Source organism: Mytilus edulis, chromosome 9, assembly GCF_963676685.1.
Source record: "Mytilus edulis chromosome 9, xbMytEdul2.2, whole genome shotgun sequence".
NCBI lineage: Eukaryota > Metazoa > Mollusca > Bivalvia > Mytilida > Mytilidae > Mytilus > Mytilus edulis.
This window is the reverse complement of record NC_092352.1, coordinates 86896596-86916783: the sequence shown is the minus strand read 5'-3', so window position 1 is coordinate 86916783 and position 20188 is coordinate 86896596. Positions and strand designations below refer to the sequence as shown.

The following is a 20188-nucleotide window of genomic DNA, read 5'->3' as shown; positions in this document are numbered from 1 at the left end:
TTGAACTCGTGTGGTATTTATTTTATGCATTCGCAAAATAACTTAATAGTTTATATTTGATATAAACTTGTAACAAAAGCGTGAGTTGTCTCCCATTTGTTTAAGAGTTACTGTTCTTGATTATTTATCCAAGTTATAAAATATAAAACATTAAAGCTGTAGGTTACATCAAAACATTTTTTTTTAAAAGAAGATATATGAATAAGATTGTTATTCCATGTCAGTAAAGAATTTAATATCTGTCCAAACCTGATAAAGTTGAAAGCATTTGATAATATTTTCTTAAAAAGGTATCATATATATAGGATCAAAATTAATATTTTTTGAACAGCTTTGTGAGAAATTTGAGGACCTCAATTATGAATATCTCCAACTCTAAAGGAAGATAGAAAAATTAAAGATAAGGAATTGCTAAAAAAAAACCAAACAGAGTAAGGCAATTCTAGTCCAAAATGATCAATAATAATGCTTTCAAAACTTGCAAAATAATTAAACATAATTGATATAATTTTGTTACTAAATACTCTTAAACATTTTTTTTAAAAGAAGATATATGAATAAGATTGTCATTCCATGTCAATAAAGAATTTAATATCTGTCAAAATCAAAAATATGAAAAGTTGAAATGAATAAATTTTAAGAAAATCAATGACACTTTATATGTTAAAAACACCACTATAGCTAGATAACAGTGAAATCTGTGATCAGGACGTAACCACATTCAAAATGCTTGTTCAGGCTGTTTATTTACATAAATTTTTGATACAAAAAATGTTTCGATAGTATTCAATTTTTGTAAAAGAATGTTACTTTTATTGAAACAGGAAATGCTTCTTTCAAGATTATTTAAACAGCCTGAACAAGGCATGCACAAAAGGCAAGTGGTGTCACAGTATATTTTACTGTTGGGCTGTTCTTGCCCCCAACATTATGTTGGCGACTTTTTATATTATTCTGAGGGTAACATGTAAGGCAAGGCAATACTTTTTACAAGGCAAGTGCTTGTCACAGTGATTTCCATCACTGTTGGGCCATTTAAGGGTCCCCAACATTTGTTTGCTGATGTTGGTGACATTTTTATTAAACAATTTTGGCAGTAATGTTTCGAAGATAACAAGAGAAGACAAATAAGGCAAGTAAATTACTTGTCACAGTAAAATTAGTTTACTGTTGGGTCAAAAGACCCCCAACGATAAGTTGGCGACAAAATTTTTTTTTTCTGTTTCCAAAACCTGCAATTGAAGTTTTTTTTAAAGATAATTATGGTCACAGTGTATTTGCACTGTTGGGTAATTTTGCCCCTAACAAGTTGTTGGTGATCACATTATTTTCCTTCAAATTTTAAGTGAATTTTCAGGTCACAGTGTTTTTCACTGTTGGGTTGATTTTGCCCCCAACTTTAAGTTGGTGACCATTTTGAACAAGTATTTTTGTGCATGAACTAATAGAATAGTTTGAATCAAAAGATATATGATAAATTTTATGAATGGTCACAGTGGCACTCACTGTTGGGTAATATTTTACCCCCAACCAATTGTTGGTGACCACTTTTTTGTTGTTTTTACATCAGATCACTTTTTAAACTTGCTTTAAAAAACATTTGATTTCATAATTATTTATTATAGACGAGTAAAAACTGTTTTGTATTTTAATATGGTAGAAATGTCTTTTCAAAAATCCCATCTGATCATTTCCGGGACTAGCCAAATTATAAAAGAATGTCATTGGTAATTTTTTGAGAAATTCAATCCTTTGATATGTAAAACGTCATAAACCTGGGTGGGTATCAACAAGATCATTTAAAAGCTACACTGACAAAAAATAAGTGCTTTAACAGAATCACAACAAATTATATGTTAGATATGATTTTCAACTGTTATGAAGAATTGAAAACAGTCTTAAAATAAGAAAAAAAAGAAAAAAGAATGCTGATATCAGAGGACATCAATATAATTTGGTGTGACCTTTTTGAAAAGGAAATAAGAATACATGTTGTTTGGGAAATTATTGAAAATAAAGAAAAAACCTGCAAAATTAAAATGCAGAGTGATTTGTAGGTTTTTATATGTATGGTCACATGACATATTATGGTATACTGTTGTCAACATGTCATACAATAACTCAAAACTCTTCAACCAATTTGCATGAAACTTGGGGTGAATTGTTAATATCTATTGACGTCAGCTTTCTTTTGTTTTTTTATTAATTTTAAGTTTGAGTTTGTTGGGTTTTTTTCATTAAAAAGGGGATTTTTCCAGTTTTTAGACAATAACTGAAAAAACCTCACCAATTTGCAAGAAACCTTGGTGACTTGTTTATATCTATTGACGTAGTCAAGTTCTCTTGATTTTATAAAATTAAGATTTTATGTTTTTGTGATTTTATTCATAAAAAAGGATGAATTTTCCAGTTTTCAGACAATGCTTTGAGCAGTTATCATGAAACTTGGACTGGTTTATATCTATAAAGATAACCTGTCTTTAGTGATATGACATTAAAAGGATAACCTGCCTTTAGTGATATGACATTAAAAGGTAATTGAACTCCTTGAAAAAGCAACGGGCGTATCATGTGCTCATGGCGCAGCTCTAATTATATATATATTTGTAATGGTGTCAGAGCTGATTTTCCTTATCCAGTAATTTTGTTACCTTTTGAATCCATTGCAAAGGATGTGTTTGTCTCATCTCTCTGATAGAAAACGATAGAAATATCAACAAGCTGTAGTCCACTTCTGTTCTAAAAAAGAGTTCCTAGATATGATTTTTCTAGAACAATTAATTAGACTAGCAGGACCATAATAAAGAATTTCCTTGCAGTAATCTATGATGTTGTTGTCTTTGTGTATCATTATAAGCTAACAGGTTAAATTCAGGGCCGTAACTACCTATGAGGCAGGGGTGCCTCCCCTGAATTTTCTACATCAAATTTTTTTTTGAAGTAAAAAAATGAAATATTCACAATATGTACACGAAGAACTTGAGTTTGTATTATAAACAACACACGTTTACAGTTTTAACAGTAATTATCATGATACGTGATATATCTGTCACTTTCCGGATTTTTGATCGAAAGTGAACCATTTCAGTATTTGTTTTAGTTTTTTTTTCGTGTGGCCATCCATCTGTTATTCAGTATTTCCTATGTCGTACGAGAACACATATATGAAACTTTGATTTCGATCATTTTAAATAAAACGTAACTTATCACATTTATTTAGGAGCTCAATTAAGCAGAGGAAGTTCCCTTTGTATTGTGAATCTTTTGTGATATATATCGGAAATTCGTTACCGTTTGAATCAGCTGTTGGATAATTTAGTCAGACAGTATGTCTTATGATCGTACGAGAACATTATGGTCAATGCCTTAGTTGTTAAACACTCCCATTCGTTGTAGTTCTATACATGTCTGTTCAGCTTTCAACAATATTGAAATTCAAGGTCCTCAATAATAATTGTTTGCAAAACAAATTGCTTCCAGGTCCAAACATTACTGATGAGTCTTAAAGTAAGGAAATCGAAGGAAAACGGGTGATTTTTAACCATTTTACTGAGGGGGGGAAAATCGGCGGTCACAATATATTTAATGTTAATAATTAGGAATAATTGTAGTTCAAAGTACGGCCTTCAAGACGGAGCCTTGGCTCACCCGAACAGCAATCTCAGTTTGTTTTTGCATAAAAAATGCTTCCAGGTTCAAGCAATATTGATGAGTCTTAAAGTAAGGAAATCGAAGGCAAACAGGTCATTTTTAGCCATTTTACTGAGGGAAAAAAACGGCGGGGGCTAGCTGTGCCCCCAATCCCCCTTTCTTTGGGCCTCAATCGGCGACCACAAACCCCTGCCTCCCCTGAATTCGAACCCTAGTTACGGCCCTGAAATTGGGTATAAAGGTAAGTTTTTGACTAAAGAAAAGATATTAATCAAATCTGTGTGCAGTAGTAACCATTTTTTATGGGTTTTACTGTTGAACCAGCTTCAAAATTCCAGTCTCAATATGTTTTATAGAACAATTAACTTGGGATTAAATGTATAAACATCATGTTACAAGGCTGGAAACCTGTAGATATACAAGGTCTATTCAAATGGAGATTGTTAATAATTCGAGGTTTATGCAAGTAAAGGATTTCATCAAACATTTTTGAAATCTTGGTGGACAGTCTAGATTATTTATCAACTTGTGCTTTATATACATTGAAAGCGTTGACAACAATTCCCTGGAAACGGTGGATCTTCCTATGATGACAAACAATAACGTCCTATACTGATCTATACTTGTTCAAACAACTGATATGAGCAGATGCTTACACGGAGGCTGTAGAAACGGACCAAAAGAACGAGGATAGATCTTGTGAATATGCTGTTTACCCAGTTATGTTTATTGTTGTCTATTGTATTTGAGATTTAACTAGAACACTGATTCACAATATTTGGTGAACATTGGGTAAAAGCATCGACGCCATTTCTAGGATGAACACTTTTCATTTAAATGAAGAGGAGTGAAAATTGGAAAATAATGCCAAAATAATGAAGTATTTTGATAGTACATTCTGTTGAGTTTGGCACCAAAAGCGTCAAAGATAACTTTAGTACTTTAGTTTTCGGTCTTAAACAAATTACTTGTTGATAGTTGATACTAAAATAAAAAGGTAGTCACGTGTTTAAAAGTTGATGCTTATTACATTGCTGTAGGATATTTATAAAAAAAAATCAAAAATACAAATTATTGTGCCGTGAAAACGGGAAATGAAGTCTAGCGGGACACGGGAAATTACAAAAAAATGAGAATTGCTTACGAACATAGTGTAAGCGGGATACGGGAATCTGACAAAACAGTAAGCGGGATCCGGGATCAGAACCCCATCCCCCAATGAGACCCTTCACATTTCCAATGATACTTTTTTTAACTACCCTTGCCTTTGCGAGAACTTTTAATTATTTGGCGTCGTTAACACAAATATTCTGAAACTACTGGGCCGAATTGAACCAACCTTTCATGGACTAATAACATGTAATAAGGTAAAACTGTATCCGGGATGTGATTCATCATCAAACAGCAGCTGTTGCTAAAAATAGAACATAATGGATAAATAGCAAAATCACAAAAATACTGAACTCCCGAGGAAAATTCTGATCGGAATGTCTGATCAAATGGCAAAATCAAAAGTTCAAACACATCAAAAGAATGATGACAACTGTCAGTATTACCGACTTGGTACAGGCATTTAATTGTGTATGAAATTGTGGATTAAACTATTTTCATAGAGCTAAACCTCTCACTTGAACGACCGTCTCATCAAATTCCATTATATTGACAACGATGCAATCACTCGCGGATACTATAATATATACATTTTACATAAGTAAAAATTCACACTAATGAACGTATTGGCAAATGAACCCGAACAACGTACTAAGTTTGGAATATGTTTTCGAGATTCACTACCTTCAATCTTGTAGTGACTTTTCAAAAGGAGCAAACTCATTAATGGACATTATGTATTAATCTGGCGAAGACCCAAATTGTCAACTAATTACTTATTTCCTAAATTGTCATCTCCCAAAGAAATGGATGAAATATTTCACAGCAAGAAAATTGACCGTTTCGGAGTTCCATCTGTGGTCTGTGAGAAGGTGGCAACGGTATTCTGATACTCGATAGTTGTACGACAATGGCAGATATCTGGTATTAAGGAATATATATTCATACATTTGTTATATACTTATAGAAGAGGGTTTGGATAGGGTTAAATGATTAAAGAATAATGCCCTTAAAAAATGAAGATAAGAGAATAACAGGCAAAAAATGAAGATAAGAGAAAAAAGGGGTTAATTTTTTGAAGATTAAAGAAAAAGGGGTTAAATTTTTAAAGATTAGAGAAAAAAGGGTTGAAAATTAAATATTTACAGAATGACAGACACCCCTCCATCCAGACCCTCATAGAAAGCCAAAAATATAGTAAGCCACTTTTATTCAGAATTACTGAAAAATAAGAGGCGAAAGATACCAAAAGTCGAATATAAACTGACAACGCCATGGATGAAAAAAAAACCAACAAAAAGCAGACGAACAACATGGAAATCTAAACACCTGAGTAATACATATCCCACCAAAACTCTGAATGATCTCAGGTGCCCCGGATTGCTCTACTTGTGGCAACAGTTGAATGAAAAACACAAACCATATGTTTAAAAAAAAAAACCGATGTCAAGCAAGATTAAGAATTTGATCTCGGGTGACAAAATTGAAGCTACAGGAATATATACTAACATTAAAGTTATATGTTACTTATACATGTAGGAAAGAGTAGAATTACAAAAATACTGACTAACACCGAGAAAAATTCAAAACGGAAAGTCTGTAATTATATAATCATGGCAAAATCAAAAGCTCATACACATCAAACGAATGGATAACAACTGTCATATTCCTGACTTGGTACGGGCAATATCTCGTGTAGACACGATTAAACCTGGTTGTAAAGCTAGCTAAACCTCTCATTTGTATGACAGTCGCATCAAATTCCATTATATTGACAACGATGTGTGAACAAATCAAAACAGACGTAATAGGTATAAATGTTAAAAATAGGGTTACGGCATTCAACATTGTATAATCTTAATTACTATATAAGCAAAGAAGCACAAAAAGGCATATAGACTTGAGCACATTTGCCAAAAAAAAAAAAAAAAATGAGAGACCAATTCAAAAATGTACTACAGCACAATAACAATGACGGTATGTATAAGTACAGAGACGCATCATATGTATCAAAGAAACAAAAAGGCCTATAGACCAAGCACAGAAAAGGGTAGATATATATATCGATTTACCACGAAACCAAAGAACATGTCGGAGGCACCACCCCTTTTCGAGAAAAAAATTGGTTGATGATATAGGGAATCACTGAAGCGGGTCCCCTCTTAGGCAACCAGTAAGCCCCACGTCATAACTACACAATAATTTTGGCCAACTAAATTAGACTCAACTGAAATGTGCATTATGCCGTGCAGACAGACTGGAGCCAGCATTTAATCAAATTTGTTATTCAGTACAATACAATAATCTCAAATATACATATGCAAACATCTTATTAAACACAGTAATAGTATCTAACACACAACTTTGTGAACCAAAAAATATACTTCCGGCAACAATAGTAATAAATATCTATTAACTACCAAGAACATTCCAAATGTTAAATATCATATTATGAATACCCGTCATAAACGGACACTCGCCGCCCAGGAAAAACCAACTTATATAGTTTGAAAACCTGCGCACGGAGCAATGCAAGAACTGTTTCTTGGTAATGATGCCGTACTCCATCATGATCATGATAATATAAAAAAAAACTTTTTTTTATGCAAAAAAGGAAGTTTTAACTGAACGATGTCTACGGCTAGAATGGTAACCTAGACAATTTTTCACGAACCCGCGAAAAACAAATTAACATAACAAAACATTAGGTCAACTGACCTATCAAATCATACATCATTGACCCATACAAAATATTATAGGAACTTTAAGATAGTATTTTTCCGCTATACTGCGAAACGCTGAAAAATATATGTCCTAACTACACAATAATTTGGCCAACTAAATTAGTCAACTAAAATATGCATTATGCCGTTCAGACAGACTAGTTTTAACTGTACGATGTCTACGGCTAGAATGACCACCTAGACAATTTTTCACGAACCCGCGAAAAACAAATTAACATGACAAAACATTAGGTCACCTGACCTATCAAATCATACATCATTGACCCATACAAAATTAGAAACTTTTAAGACAGTATGTTCCGCTATACTGCGAAACGCTGAAAAATATATTTATGAAAATTTCTAGATACGCCACTGCATGTCTTAGCTGTAAAAACATTTTCTTCTATATTAATCACATGATAATATTAAAATAACAAACAACACGTATATTATAGATTTTTTTGAAATTGCTTAAGACAATGCAAATACTTCAACTTAAATAAACTCATCATAGATACCAGGACTAAATTTTGTATATACGCCAGACGCGCGTTTCGTCTACAAAAGACTCATCAGTGACGCTCGAATCCAAAAAAGTTCAAAAGGCCAAATAAAGTACAAATTAAGTTGAAGAGCATTGAGGACCAAAATTCCGAAAGTTTTGCCGAATCCAGCTGACACGTGATACTAGTAAATAAGTTTGAAAAAGTCTTAAACGGTTATATTGGTCTTAACATCATATGATAGTTGAACAAACAAAGATCAATCCTTAAGTCAATTTAACTCAAGGAAAGCATGTTTTTTTGTGTGTTGTACTACTGATGTCTAAATGACAAATATCCCATATACTAGTATTGTATATTTATTCATTTCGTTGAATAGTACATACAATTTTATTGTTTTAGACGGGATGTCCAAAGAATTAAATTTAACATTAAGTTGGGGTTTTTTTTTAAATTTTTATCTCTCCAGAATGCAAGACAGGGATGATAATCCGTCGGCAGCGGTAACGTTATCTACTTTTATTAAGCTTTATAGTTCAGAAGATATGCGACGTAGATTGATTCATACCGTGTATCATTTTGTATACACTAAGTACCTTATGTCAATAAATAAATAAATAAATAAATAATCTTTATTTCAAGAGGATGATCCCATTAGTTAAAACTAATCTTCCTGAGAGTCATCAAAAACTATGTTTAACTATTAACTACCAAGAAAAAAAAAGTTTTCATTTGTCATATGTCCATTGTTCTTGTCCTCGTTTTCAAGGTTTAATGACTTGCTTGATAAAAAGTTCATTCAAAGTTCTCTCCTTACAATAATCATACGTATATATGTTCCTTACAAGGACCGTAGTCACCAAAAGTACCAAGCTTATAATTTGTTACGTCAAACGTGCATTTCGTCTACATAAAACTCATCAGTAAGGCTCAGATCAAAATAGTTAGAAAGCCAAACTAGTATAAAGTTTGACTGTCCCTCTGGTATGTTTCGCCCCTCTCTTTAAGAGCATTTAGGGCCCAAAATTCCAAAAAATTGTGCCAAATACGGCCAAGGTTATCTATGCCTAATATGAGAATATCCTTGGCATTTCGAATAATTGATACTATTGCAAACAGTTAATTTAAAAACAAAATGACTATGGCAAGCCGTTCTCGTCAAAACTATGTTTAAACCATTTTTCGAGAAATTTACACACTGAGAATTACAAAAAAAACACACTAGATTTAAAAACTTCAAAACACACACTGAGAATTAAAAATTACACACTGAGAATTAAAAATTACACACTGAGATTTCATAAAGACGCACTGAGATAACAAAAATGAAAAACACACACTGAGAATTGAAAATTACACACTGAGAATTGAAAATAACACACTGAGATTTCAAAATGACACACTGAGAATAAATAAATTGAAAACACACACTGAGAATTTGAAATTACACACTGAGAGTTTAAAATGACACACTGAGATTTGTGCGCACTTTTTATGCGCACATATCTAATTAGCATACTTAATCTGAATCTATTACAAGCTTAAAGCAACTAGGGGACAGAACTCGTTAGTCCTTCGATTTGGTTCCAAATTATTCATAAAAAAAAGGACAAAAAAAATACCCGCTTATTCTTATTACAAAATATTTATACCAAATGGTAAAAAACTTTATATTAAAATTATAAGAAAACTTGGAACAATTTGCACTGAAAAACAAATAATGCAGTGAAGTTTTTACTCAAGTGTCTATAATAGCATATAAACGTAACAAAAATATAAAAGATTAACTTGCGAAATCAGGGTAACAGTTGGAAGACTTTTTAAAAGGGACCCATGCTAAAACGGTTTTAAGTCCCGATACACTGGTAGTAATGATATGAATTATAAGCAACAAACTTGTGAATATGAGCGATGTTAAGTCATGAAATTTATTACGAATGTTAATTGGTTGAAGGAATCGCATTTCACTATAATGACAAGAGTTTTTGAGATCAAGATATTAATCTGTTGAATTATTCATCTCATGAATATTCATTAGTAATTTACATATTAATCTCAGTGTGTATTTTTGAAATCTCAGTGTGTAATTAACAATTCTCAGTGTGTCTTTTTGAAATCTCAGTGTGTTATTTTCAATTCTCAGTGTGTAATTTTCAATTCTCAGTGTGTAATTTTCAATTCTCAGTGTGTGTTTTCATTTTTGTTATCTCAGTGCGTCTTTATGAAATCTCAGTGTGTAATTTTTAATTCTCAGTGTGTAATTTTTAATTCTCAGTGTGTTTTTTGAAGTTTTTAAATCTCAGTGTGTTTTTTTGTAATTCTCAGTGTGTAAATTTCTCGAAAAATGGTTTAAACATAGTTTTGACGAGAACGGCTTGCCATAAATGACCATTTAATTGATATTCATGTCAACCCCGAAGTGCTGACTACCAGGCTGGTGATACCGTCGGGGACGAAACGTCTACCAGCAGATTCACCGATCCAGTGGTGTAAATAGTTATCAAAGGTACCAGGCGGGTAATTTGATACGCCAGACGCGCTTTTCGTCTACAGACCCGTCAGTGTTGCTCAGATCAAAATAATTAGAAAGTCAAACAAGTTGAAGAGCATTGAGGACCTAAAATCCCCAAAAATGTGCCAAATATTGCTACGGTAATCTAAATCTGTCAGACAAGGTTCACCTGACTTCGAACTATCTTCGTGGGTCTGTTATCAAGACTGTCTTTAGTTTCTGTGGTTTGGTATATTTCTCAGATACTATATCTTGTATGTGGAATCTTGTTTAATTGAGCTGTTTCATATTACCGTCCGTGACACAATTTTCATGGGTAATTGGTCAATATACAGTTTATCAGATACTTTTATCAAAAGGTAAATAAAATTTCGTGTATGAAATGATCGTACGGTGTACATTGTCTGGCATGTTTCATATGACCTTGACCTCAATTCGTGGTTCATTTGACAATGTTTTTACGTTTGTTTCTCAGAAACTTTTAGTAATTTGCATTACCATTACATTTGGCATTTTGGTGTGTGGAATGATTGTAAGGTGGACATGTCTGTCAGGCATGGTTCATCTGTCAGCGACATATGACCTTGACCTCATGTTCATGTATAGGTAGCTATCATGTATTGATAATGTTAAGTTTTATTTGACACATGTAAAAAAACATCATATTACAGACTTTGAACATCAATCACAAGAAAACAGGCGAAACATCTTATCAGATGTACTCTTACAGTTCACATTTTTGTCATAAAATTATCATTTCGCATGATATTTATGGGTGATGTTTTTCACTCAATCTGAACGTGAAAAGTGCAATAGTTCTTACATGTATATACGTAATATACTTATCTACTGCATGTGAAAAAACCATCTGGAAAATATTAGTCATTCTGAATAAGATTGATATAAGTCTAGCTGATAGTGATTAACTTTTATTCCTGCATTTACAAATTTTGAGATGCTACTTTTTGTTTGTATACTCGGTCTATTTTCTGCCACTTCTGCAGCAGTAGTTCCGAAACCATGCTGTTCAAAACATCAAATGACAGCTGAGCTTGTTCAGATCACTGGATCTTACACAAATGGTACTCCTGCTACGGTGGAGGTAAGTCATTTCCATCACATCAGATCACTGGATCTTACACAAATGGTGCTCCTGCTACTGTGGAGGTAAGTATTCTCCATCAGTGTAATAAATGTGCACGGTATTGATATTAACTTCTCAGAAAGGAGGTGTGGTCTCCCAAATACATAGAAACCGGTTTGAAGTATGATTATGGTCGATTTCAGTAAAGTAAAGCCATTTCAAACTCGATTTGAGTAAAGCAAAGTCATTTCAAACTCGATTTGAGTAAAGTAAAGCAATTTCACACTGATGTTGACAGTTTTTTCTTTTGTTGTGCTGTTACATTACCGTCTTCGGTTAAGGGGAGGGTGTGATAGAACAATTAACACAAATGATAAATTGTTTATGACGAAAACATTCTTTAAAAGATCATTGTTTCGATCAACTGCACCGAACTAGTCTCATTTCATGTAACAAATCACTATATTTTACATTGTTTGTTGTTGTAAACTCCCGACAAATTAGAAAAAATTAAAATCACAAAAATACTGAACTCCGAGTAAAATTCAAAACAGAAAGTCCCTTCCAGTAATCAAATGGCAAATTCAAATGATAAAACACATCAAACGAATGGACAACAACTGTCATATTCCTGACTTGGTACATTCATTTTCAAATGTAGAAACATTGGATTAAACCTGGTTTTAAAAGCGCTTAACCTCTCACTTGTATGCCAGTCGCATCAAGTTTCATTATAGAAAGGTAGCTTACAATGAATCTATGTTTACATCCTCCTTCCCACCCTTGAACCAATGTTTATCCATCTCATAAGGACATGACGGTTCCTGTTGCGACATCATTTCTTAATTGTTATATTGAATGCCTTTTTTTCTTCGACAGGCAGCAATAAAAATACAGTATGATTACGATACTAAGATGATAAAATTGGAGCAAACTGATGGAACAACTATCATTCAGGATTTTAATAAAGTAGGTATATATAGTATATCAATGACTTGTATAGTAAGATGAAATTGGAGCAAGCTAATGACACAACTATCATACAGGATATAAATCAAGAAAGTATATATAGTACTGTATTTGAGTACATATTTTCATTTAGTTGTCAGCTGAGACCCACCGAACAACGAAATGAAAATGTGTAGTAGTTTCAGAAAAATGAACGTTACACTAAACTTCAAAAACATATAAATGAGCTAAAATAAAAATAAAACATACTAACAAAGGCCAGAGGCTCCTAACTCGGGACAGGCGTAAAACTGTGACGAGGTTAAACATGTTTTGTGAGATGTCAACCCTTCTCTATATAAAAAGCCAATAAAGAATAAACAAACACACAGTATAAACACAGTAAAACTCATAAGTCCGAGTCCGATGTCAGAATAGGTAACAACAGAAACTAAGTTAAATGACAATGATACATAAATTAACAAAAGACTACTAGCAGTTACTGGCATGCCACAATTAAACTGATAGAACTTTTGTCTTAATCATATGAAAATCAAGCACAATTCCTCCCGTTTGGGGTTAAGAATCATACCATCATAAAGTATATGTAAAGAACATAACCCATGTTATGCCAACAACTGGTTTTTAGAGTACATGTGTTTATTTCTGATGTAGAGACCCTATGAGTAAATCAATATTAATACCGAAATATGTCATCTTTAATGAACCGACAAAAGTATCGTAACTATATCCCTTCTGAATTGGTTTGCTCAAAGGTTCGGTTAGATTTTGAGATGAATGCCGAAATTTTTGTCCTTTGTAAAGAATCATCATAAGAACATAGATTTGAAACTCACATAATCAGCAGCAAGTTTACATCTGATTAGCATCACAAAGTAAGAACTTCAAGAAAAAACATAAGTCAAGCAAAAATCTTTTAATCTGTTTAGATAAGATAAAAAAAAGTTGTTGATCGTCAGCATTTTTCAATATATTATTCTATTGCAGACACAGCAGTATATAATATCTGGAAAATCATGTCTTAAAGACAAATTACCTACAGACTTACAACTACAACCACCATGTGTACCAAGTAAGTATATTTTCTTTATAAAACTTATAATTTGATTTTATTAATTAAGAATGACGCGAACTTGAATATGTACAAACGGAGATCCCAATCTTATGTTGGAAATGTGTCAATAAATTGTGTCAATAATTTCTGTGGCGTAAAAGGTCTCGACGAATTTAGGCATTCGAATTGGATGTCGCAAAGGTCTTACTTAAAATATATGTTTAATATATATATAAAACACATAGGCATTGATCCGACATTACATAGGCGTTGACTCGACATTACATAGGCGTTGATCCGACATTGCATAGGCGTTGACTCGACATTACATAGGGTTGATCCGACATTACATAGGCGTTGACTCGACATTACATAGGCGTTGATCCGAAATTGCATAGGCGGTGATCCGTCATTACATAAGCGTTGACTCGACATTACATAGGCGTTGATCCGACATTTCATAGGCGGTGATCCGACATTACATAGGCGATGACTCGACATTACATAGGCATTGATATGACATTACATAGGCGATGACTCGACATTACATAGGCGTTGATCCGTCATTACATAGGCGGTGATCCGACATTACATAAGCGTTAATCCGACATTACATAGGCGGTGATCCGACATAATCGTGTTTACGGAATTGAGTGTACTTTGTGTGGTTTGATATATGTAGACGAAACAAAGAGCAGATTAAACACCCGAATGAATGGACATAGGTCAAGTGTTAACGATATTCATAACCAACAGATCGTTTACCAACATTTCAACCAAATTGACCATTCAGGAAATTCCATTATTTAAAGTTCGCATTTTAGAAAAAAATTGATCACCACACCAATAATCCCACACTAAGTACACCGTTTCGCAGACAAAGAGAAGAATACTGGATCAGAGAATTAGGTACTGCAACATAAAACCTCTTGAAATTCATCACATTCGCTCTAAACTGTGCTCACTTCCGCTTTCTAGACTGAACTCTCTATTGAAAGCGTGTTAAGAATTCCACACTACAGATAGCTTATATAGTCGAATTACGAAGCATAACATAGTTGCCATGGTGATGGAAATTGCTAAACATAGATTATTCAGACCCGTTTTTGAACATTTGGAGGAACTGCAAAAACGTTCATTCTTCAATTTGAAGTTCACAAACAAGGATATTGATGCTATAAATAAGTAATATTCTTCACCATAAAAGAGTAAAAAGCAACATCCCTTTTTACTTTAAGGATCAATCTTCTCCTATAGTATCCTATTACTACACCAGCCCTGTTGCATCTAAAAAATTTAATCACAAAAAAGTGTTGCAGAATCTAAATATTGATGACATCAAAGCTTATCCACCTGATTGTGCCTGTTCACATTACCATTTCGTGTATAATCCTGCTGGCCATGTAATTTCTGAAGACCTAAACATAGTCAATAACTACAAGTTGAGACAACTATTGTCCAAGGGTCCGAGAGCCACAGCCAATTAATTGGAAGCAGAGCTTCAAACTACTAATGGATTCTGTTGAGGGTTATGCAAAAGACTGAGCAAAAAGAGAAAAGGCTGAGGTTGACACTCTTTTGGAGTAGCTAAAATTAGTGAGGTCATTGATTCAGATAAGAGTAAGTAAGCTTAAAGGGTCAATGAGCACCAAAGCTCCTTCCATCTTTAAAGACCCTCATGTCATAGAGGAGTTGTCGTGCCTCCATGACAAATATGTTGTCGTTCCAGCTGACAAATCCTCATACAATATTGTTTTTGTTTGCAAGAAACACTACATTGACTGCCTGATTAAGGAACTGGGGATAAATAACACACTTGGAAATCCTACATATACACTAAGTACGCTTACGAAGCAGGAGATCCTGAAAAACCACAAATCGGTAATCTCCTTTGATGTTAATCCAAAGGATGGAGATCAGGATCTTCCATCCTTATATTGGATTTCTAAGCTTCACAAGAATCCTTATAAGGAAAGGTATGTTGCAGGATCTTCCAAGTGTTCCACTAAACCCCTTTCTAAAGTTCTTACTGCCATACTCACTGCAGTCAAAGAAGGACTTCAGAAATATTCTGAAACGGCATATTCAAGAAGTGGTGTTAATCAGATGTGGATACTGAAAAATTCAAAAGAGTTATTGGTGAATTTACAATCTCAATCATTAAAACATTGTACCAACATTAAAAACTTCGATTTTTCCACTCTTTATACCACTATTCCACATACTAAACTTAAAGCTCGACTGAAAGAACTCTTCAGCTTAATGTTTCTTTAACAAAAAGGGCACTAGACGTTTTAAATATCTAGTTTTGGGCTGGAATTCAGCTTACTTTGTGAAAAATCATACAGAGTCAAGGAAAAAATATACCGACAAGGATATCACTGCCATGCTGGACTTTTTAATTGACAACATATTTGTTGAATTTGGAGGTTTGGTCTTCCAACAGACTATTGTAATCCCAAAGGGTACCAACTGCGCTCCTCTACTTGCAGATTTATTTTTATATTCCTATGAAGCAGAATTTATCAAAGGGCTTGTACAGAAAGGAGAAAAGAATTTAGCCCAGTCTTTTAATTTCACCTTTCGGTATATTGATGACGTACTGTCTCTAAATAATAATAGATTCAATGATCACTTACATTTAATATATCCAAGTGAACTTGAAATTAAAGATACTTCCGACACAGATAAATCTGCTTCATATTTAGACCTTTTTCTCGAAATGACTACTAATGGTAGGTTGAATACCAAAATTTATGACAAACGCGAAGATTTTAATTTTCCTATAGTCAACTTTCCAATTCTTTGTAGCAACATCCCAGCGGCACCAGCATATGAAGTATATGTGTCTCAATTGATACGTCTAGAGCTAGCTCAAAGCACGTTGATTTTGTTGAACGAGGAATACTGCTTTCTCAAAAGTTGCTAAGACAGGGCTATGACGTTACAATACTAAATCCCTGTGATGTATTTTAGTTGATTTTAGTCTCTGATGCATGATTTTTTTATTATTAATTGTTTTTGGCTTTTAACTAGCTGTCAGTAACTGCGAGTACTCTCAAATCTATTTTCTTGTTAATTCGACCTGTTGATACTGTTTATAATGCTTTTTTGTTATTCTATATTTATATGGATCTTGTTTATATACCAGCTTTGATTATTTGGAATATATTCTAAGTTTCACTTCTTCTTACTACATTTGTATAAACTTCAAGATTTCTTTTTTTAGAACCGTTTTTTTTTTAAAGTGAATATTTTCGAAGGGTTAAATATTTCGCAGTGGTGACTTGCCATGGCTTTGTTTGGACTTGTTTTGCTTTTTGGCCTTGAATGTTTGTCCCTAATATTTTTATTAACTGTGCATTTGCATTCAGATATCGCAGATCAAATTTATTCGTTTATAGTGTACTTATGTACGTTTTTTGATTGAGTTAAGCCTGCCAATTGATATTTTACCGTGTGTTTTTCTATGTTGTGATGTTATGCTATTGTTTCAGAAAAAGGGAGAAGGTTTGGATCCATTAAAACGTTTAATCCCGCTGCAAATGTTTGCACCTGTCCTAAGTCAGGAATCTGATGTACAGTAGTTGTCGTTTGTTTATGTAATTTTTACGTGTTTCTCGTTTCTCGTTTTTTTTTTAAATTTTATATAGATTAGACCGTTGGTTTTCCCGTTTGAATGGTTTTACACTAGTAATTTTGGGGCCCTTTATAGCTTGTTGTTCGGTGTGATCCAAGGCTCCGTGATGAAGGCCGTACATTGACCTATAATGATTTACTTTTTTTAAATTGTTATTTGGATGGAGAGTTGTCTTATTGGCACTCACACCACATCTTCCTATATCTATCAATCAATCAAATTAAGGTCATCACTCAAGAAATTTTACGGTCGCCATCATGAGCTGATTGGCCATTATGACAAAAGTGTGTCAGTAATCATATCTGATATTCTTCCTCAGTCATAATTACCTTTCATCATTACCGAACTGAACAAAGTAATAACGCGACGGGTGCCGTATACGGTGCAAGAAATGCTTACCCATCCAGAGCACCTGATTTCACTCCCGGTTTTTAGTGGAGTTCGTGTTGTTTTTTAATTATTATTTATAACTGTTGATGTAAATGTCCTTTGGTTTTGTGAGTCTTTGTTTACTCCTTGGTTTTGATTGTTATTGTCTCTTACATATGCGTTGATCCGACATAACATAAGAGTTGACTCGACATTACATAGGCGTTGATCTGACATTACATAGGCGGTGATCTGACACTACAAAGGCGTTGATCCGACACATAGACGTTGATCCGACATTACATAGGCGTTTATCCGACATAACATAAGCGTTGACTCGACATTACGTAGGCGTTGACTCAACATTACATAGACGTTGATCCCACATTTCTTCTTAAGGCGTTGATCCTAAATTACATAGGCAGTGATCCGATATTACATAAGTATTGACTCGACATTACATGGGCGTTGATCTGACATTACATAGGCATTGATCCGACATAACATAAACATTGATCTGATATTACATAGGCGGTGATCCGACATTACATAGACGTAAATCCGACATTACATAGGCAGTGATCCGACATTACATAAGCGGTGATCCGACATTATATAGGCGGTGATCCGACATTACATAGGCGTTGACTCGACATTACATAGGCGTTGATCCGACATTACATAGGCGTTGACTCGACATTACATAGACGTAAATCCGACATTACATAGGCAGTGATCCGCCATTACATAAGCGGTGATCCGACATTATATAGGCGGTGATCCGACATTACATAGGCGTTGACTCGACATTACATAGGCGTTGATCCGACATTACATAGACGTTGATCCGACATTACATAGGCGTTGACTCGACATTACATAGGCGTTGACTCGACATTACAGACGTTGATCCGACATTACGTAGGCGTTAATCCGACATTACACAGGCGGTGATCCGACATTACATAAGCGTTGACTCGACATTACATAGGCGTTGGTTTAACATTACATATGCGTTGATCCGACATTACATAGGCGGTGATCCGACATACCATAGGCGGTGATCCAACATTACATAAGCGTTGACTCGACATTACATAGGCGTTGATCCGACATTACATAGGCATTGGTCCGACATTATATAAGAGTTGGCTCGACATTACATAGACGTTGATCCGATATTACATAAGCGGTGATTCGACAGAGCATAAGCGGTGATCCGACATTACATAGGCGGTGATCCGACATTACATAGGCGGTGATCCGACATTACATAGGCGGTGATCCGACATTATATAGGCGGTGATAAAAAATACAGTTCTCATACTTAACAAAAGTGGTAATTAAATATTACAGAGGCATCTGGCGGTTTATTTGGGTGGTTTGTTTGTTTTATTCGTTTTATGATAGGCAATTACAAATGAACTGATTTTTTTATCTGAGCTTAGACTTAACTTCCGATCTATTTGTTATTCAGGTAATGCTACATACAGAGGAAGAAGAACTATCGGTGATGACGTCACCTATGATGTTGACACGTGGTTTATTGCGGACACCCCATGGGGAAATATAACAGTGTCTGTGATGGCTCACGACTGCACACCAGTTATGCAAGGAACCAGCACCAATGAAAACAATGGTTAGTTTATATTTGTTCTTTAGACTTCGGAAAATTAATCTGTTTTATCTGTTTTATCTATGCAAACGTATGTTGAATGTGTAAATAGATTTTTGTATAAAATTTACGTCTAACCCTAATCCAGGTTTTGTTGTCAGTGATATATGATTTATCCAGATTAAAGCATTCGAGACAAGGGGTCAATATAATAAATAAAAATCTATGTATTAAAAGGCATGTATCAAATTTCAAATTAATGTGATGGAACCCATTATGTATTTTCATTCTTTCTTTTTCATTTATACATCGCATCTGATCACATGTCGTGAAACATAAAAGGTTTCAGATTTTCTTAACACACTGCATTTATTGAAAAAAAGATATTTGTTAGTCTTTCATGATTTAAGAATCGAGAATGTAAGGTATGGATATAAAACAAGACTGAAAGTGATGAAAGCCCACTATTAAAACTTAAAAGACTGCTTTAACTATTAAGGTTTACTAAATAAAGTTTACCATAAGAATGAATTTGTTGGTATATGTATTATTTTTGTTCATGTAATACTGTAAACTTTACAATAACCATTTCATTCGTGTTTTCAGTTGTGTCACAAACAACAGTATTTTACCACAACGTACAATTTCCAACTCTAGCCGCCACTACATTCCAAGTACCACAACCTTGTCCTGGGCATTGAACATTGAATGACAGACTGTATTAATTTCAGATGAATAAAACAATGTGATTATTTCTACTTATACGTATGCCTAACATATCAATAACTTACGCAAACGGTCGTACATGTAAATAACATCACAACCACTTCCTCTTTTTCTCCATTGTGAAATTAGACCCGTCGCCGGATGTTTAGTAGCTAGCATAAACAACGTGAAAACTGGTATCATACTTGCAGATTAGAACGAGAATCGTACGTTTCCGGACACCTGTGCT

The 20188-nt window shown here is 34.0% G+C and overlaps 1 protein-coding gene across 1 annotated transcript; it reads left to right on the top strand.

Moving 5' to 3' along the window:
- The first annotated feature begins 5138 nt into the window (after window positions 1-5138).
- LOC139490240 (uncharacterized) lies at window positions 5139-19983 on the top strand. The gene is made up of 6 exons (XM_071277090.1): window positions 5139-5214; window positions 11563-11669; window positions 12466-12555; window positions 13543-13627; window positions 19096-19257; window positions 19840-19983. Exons 1-6 carry the CDS (start codon window positions 5139-5141, stop codon window positions 19932-19934), a joined length of 615 nt encoding a protein of 204 aa, XP_071133191.1. The 3' UTR covers window positions 19935-19983.
- Window positions 19984-20188: the final 205 nt, after the last annotated feature.

Excerpts from the sequence above, each read along its gene's own strand:
- LOC139490240 (XM_071277090.1), top strand. The coding sequence starts at position 5,139 with ATGTCTGATCAAATGGCAAAATCAAAAGTTCAAACACATCAAAAGAAT. Across the intron at positions 11,670-12,465 it reads GTGCTCCTGCTACTGTGGAG|GCAGCAATAAAAATACAGTA; the intron begins GTAAGTATTCTC and ends TTTCTTCGACAG. Across the intron at positions 13,628-19,095 it reads ACAACCACCATGTGTACCAA|GTAATGCTACATACAGAGGA; the intron begins GTAAGTATATTT and ends TTTGTTATTCAG.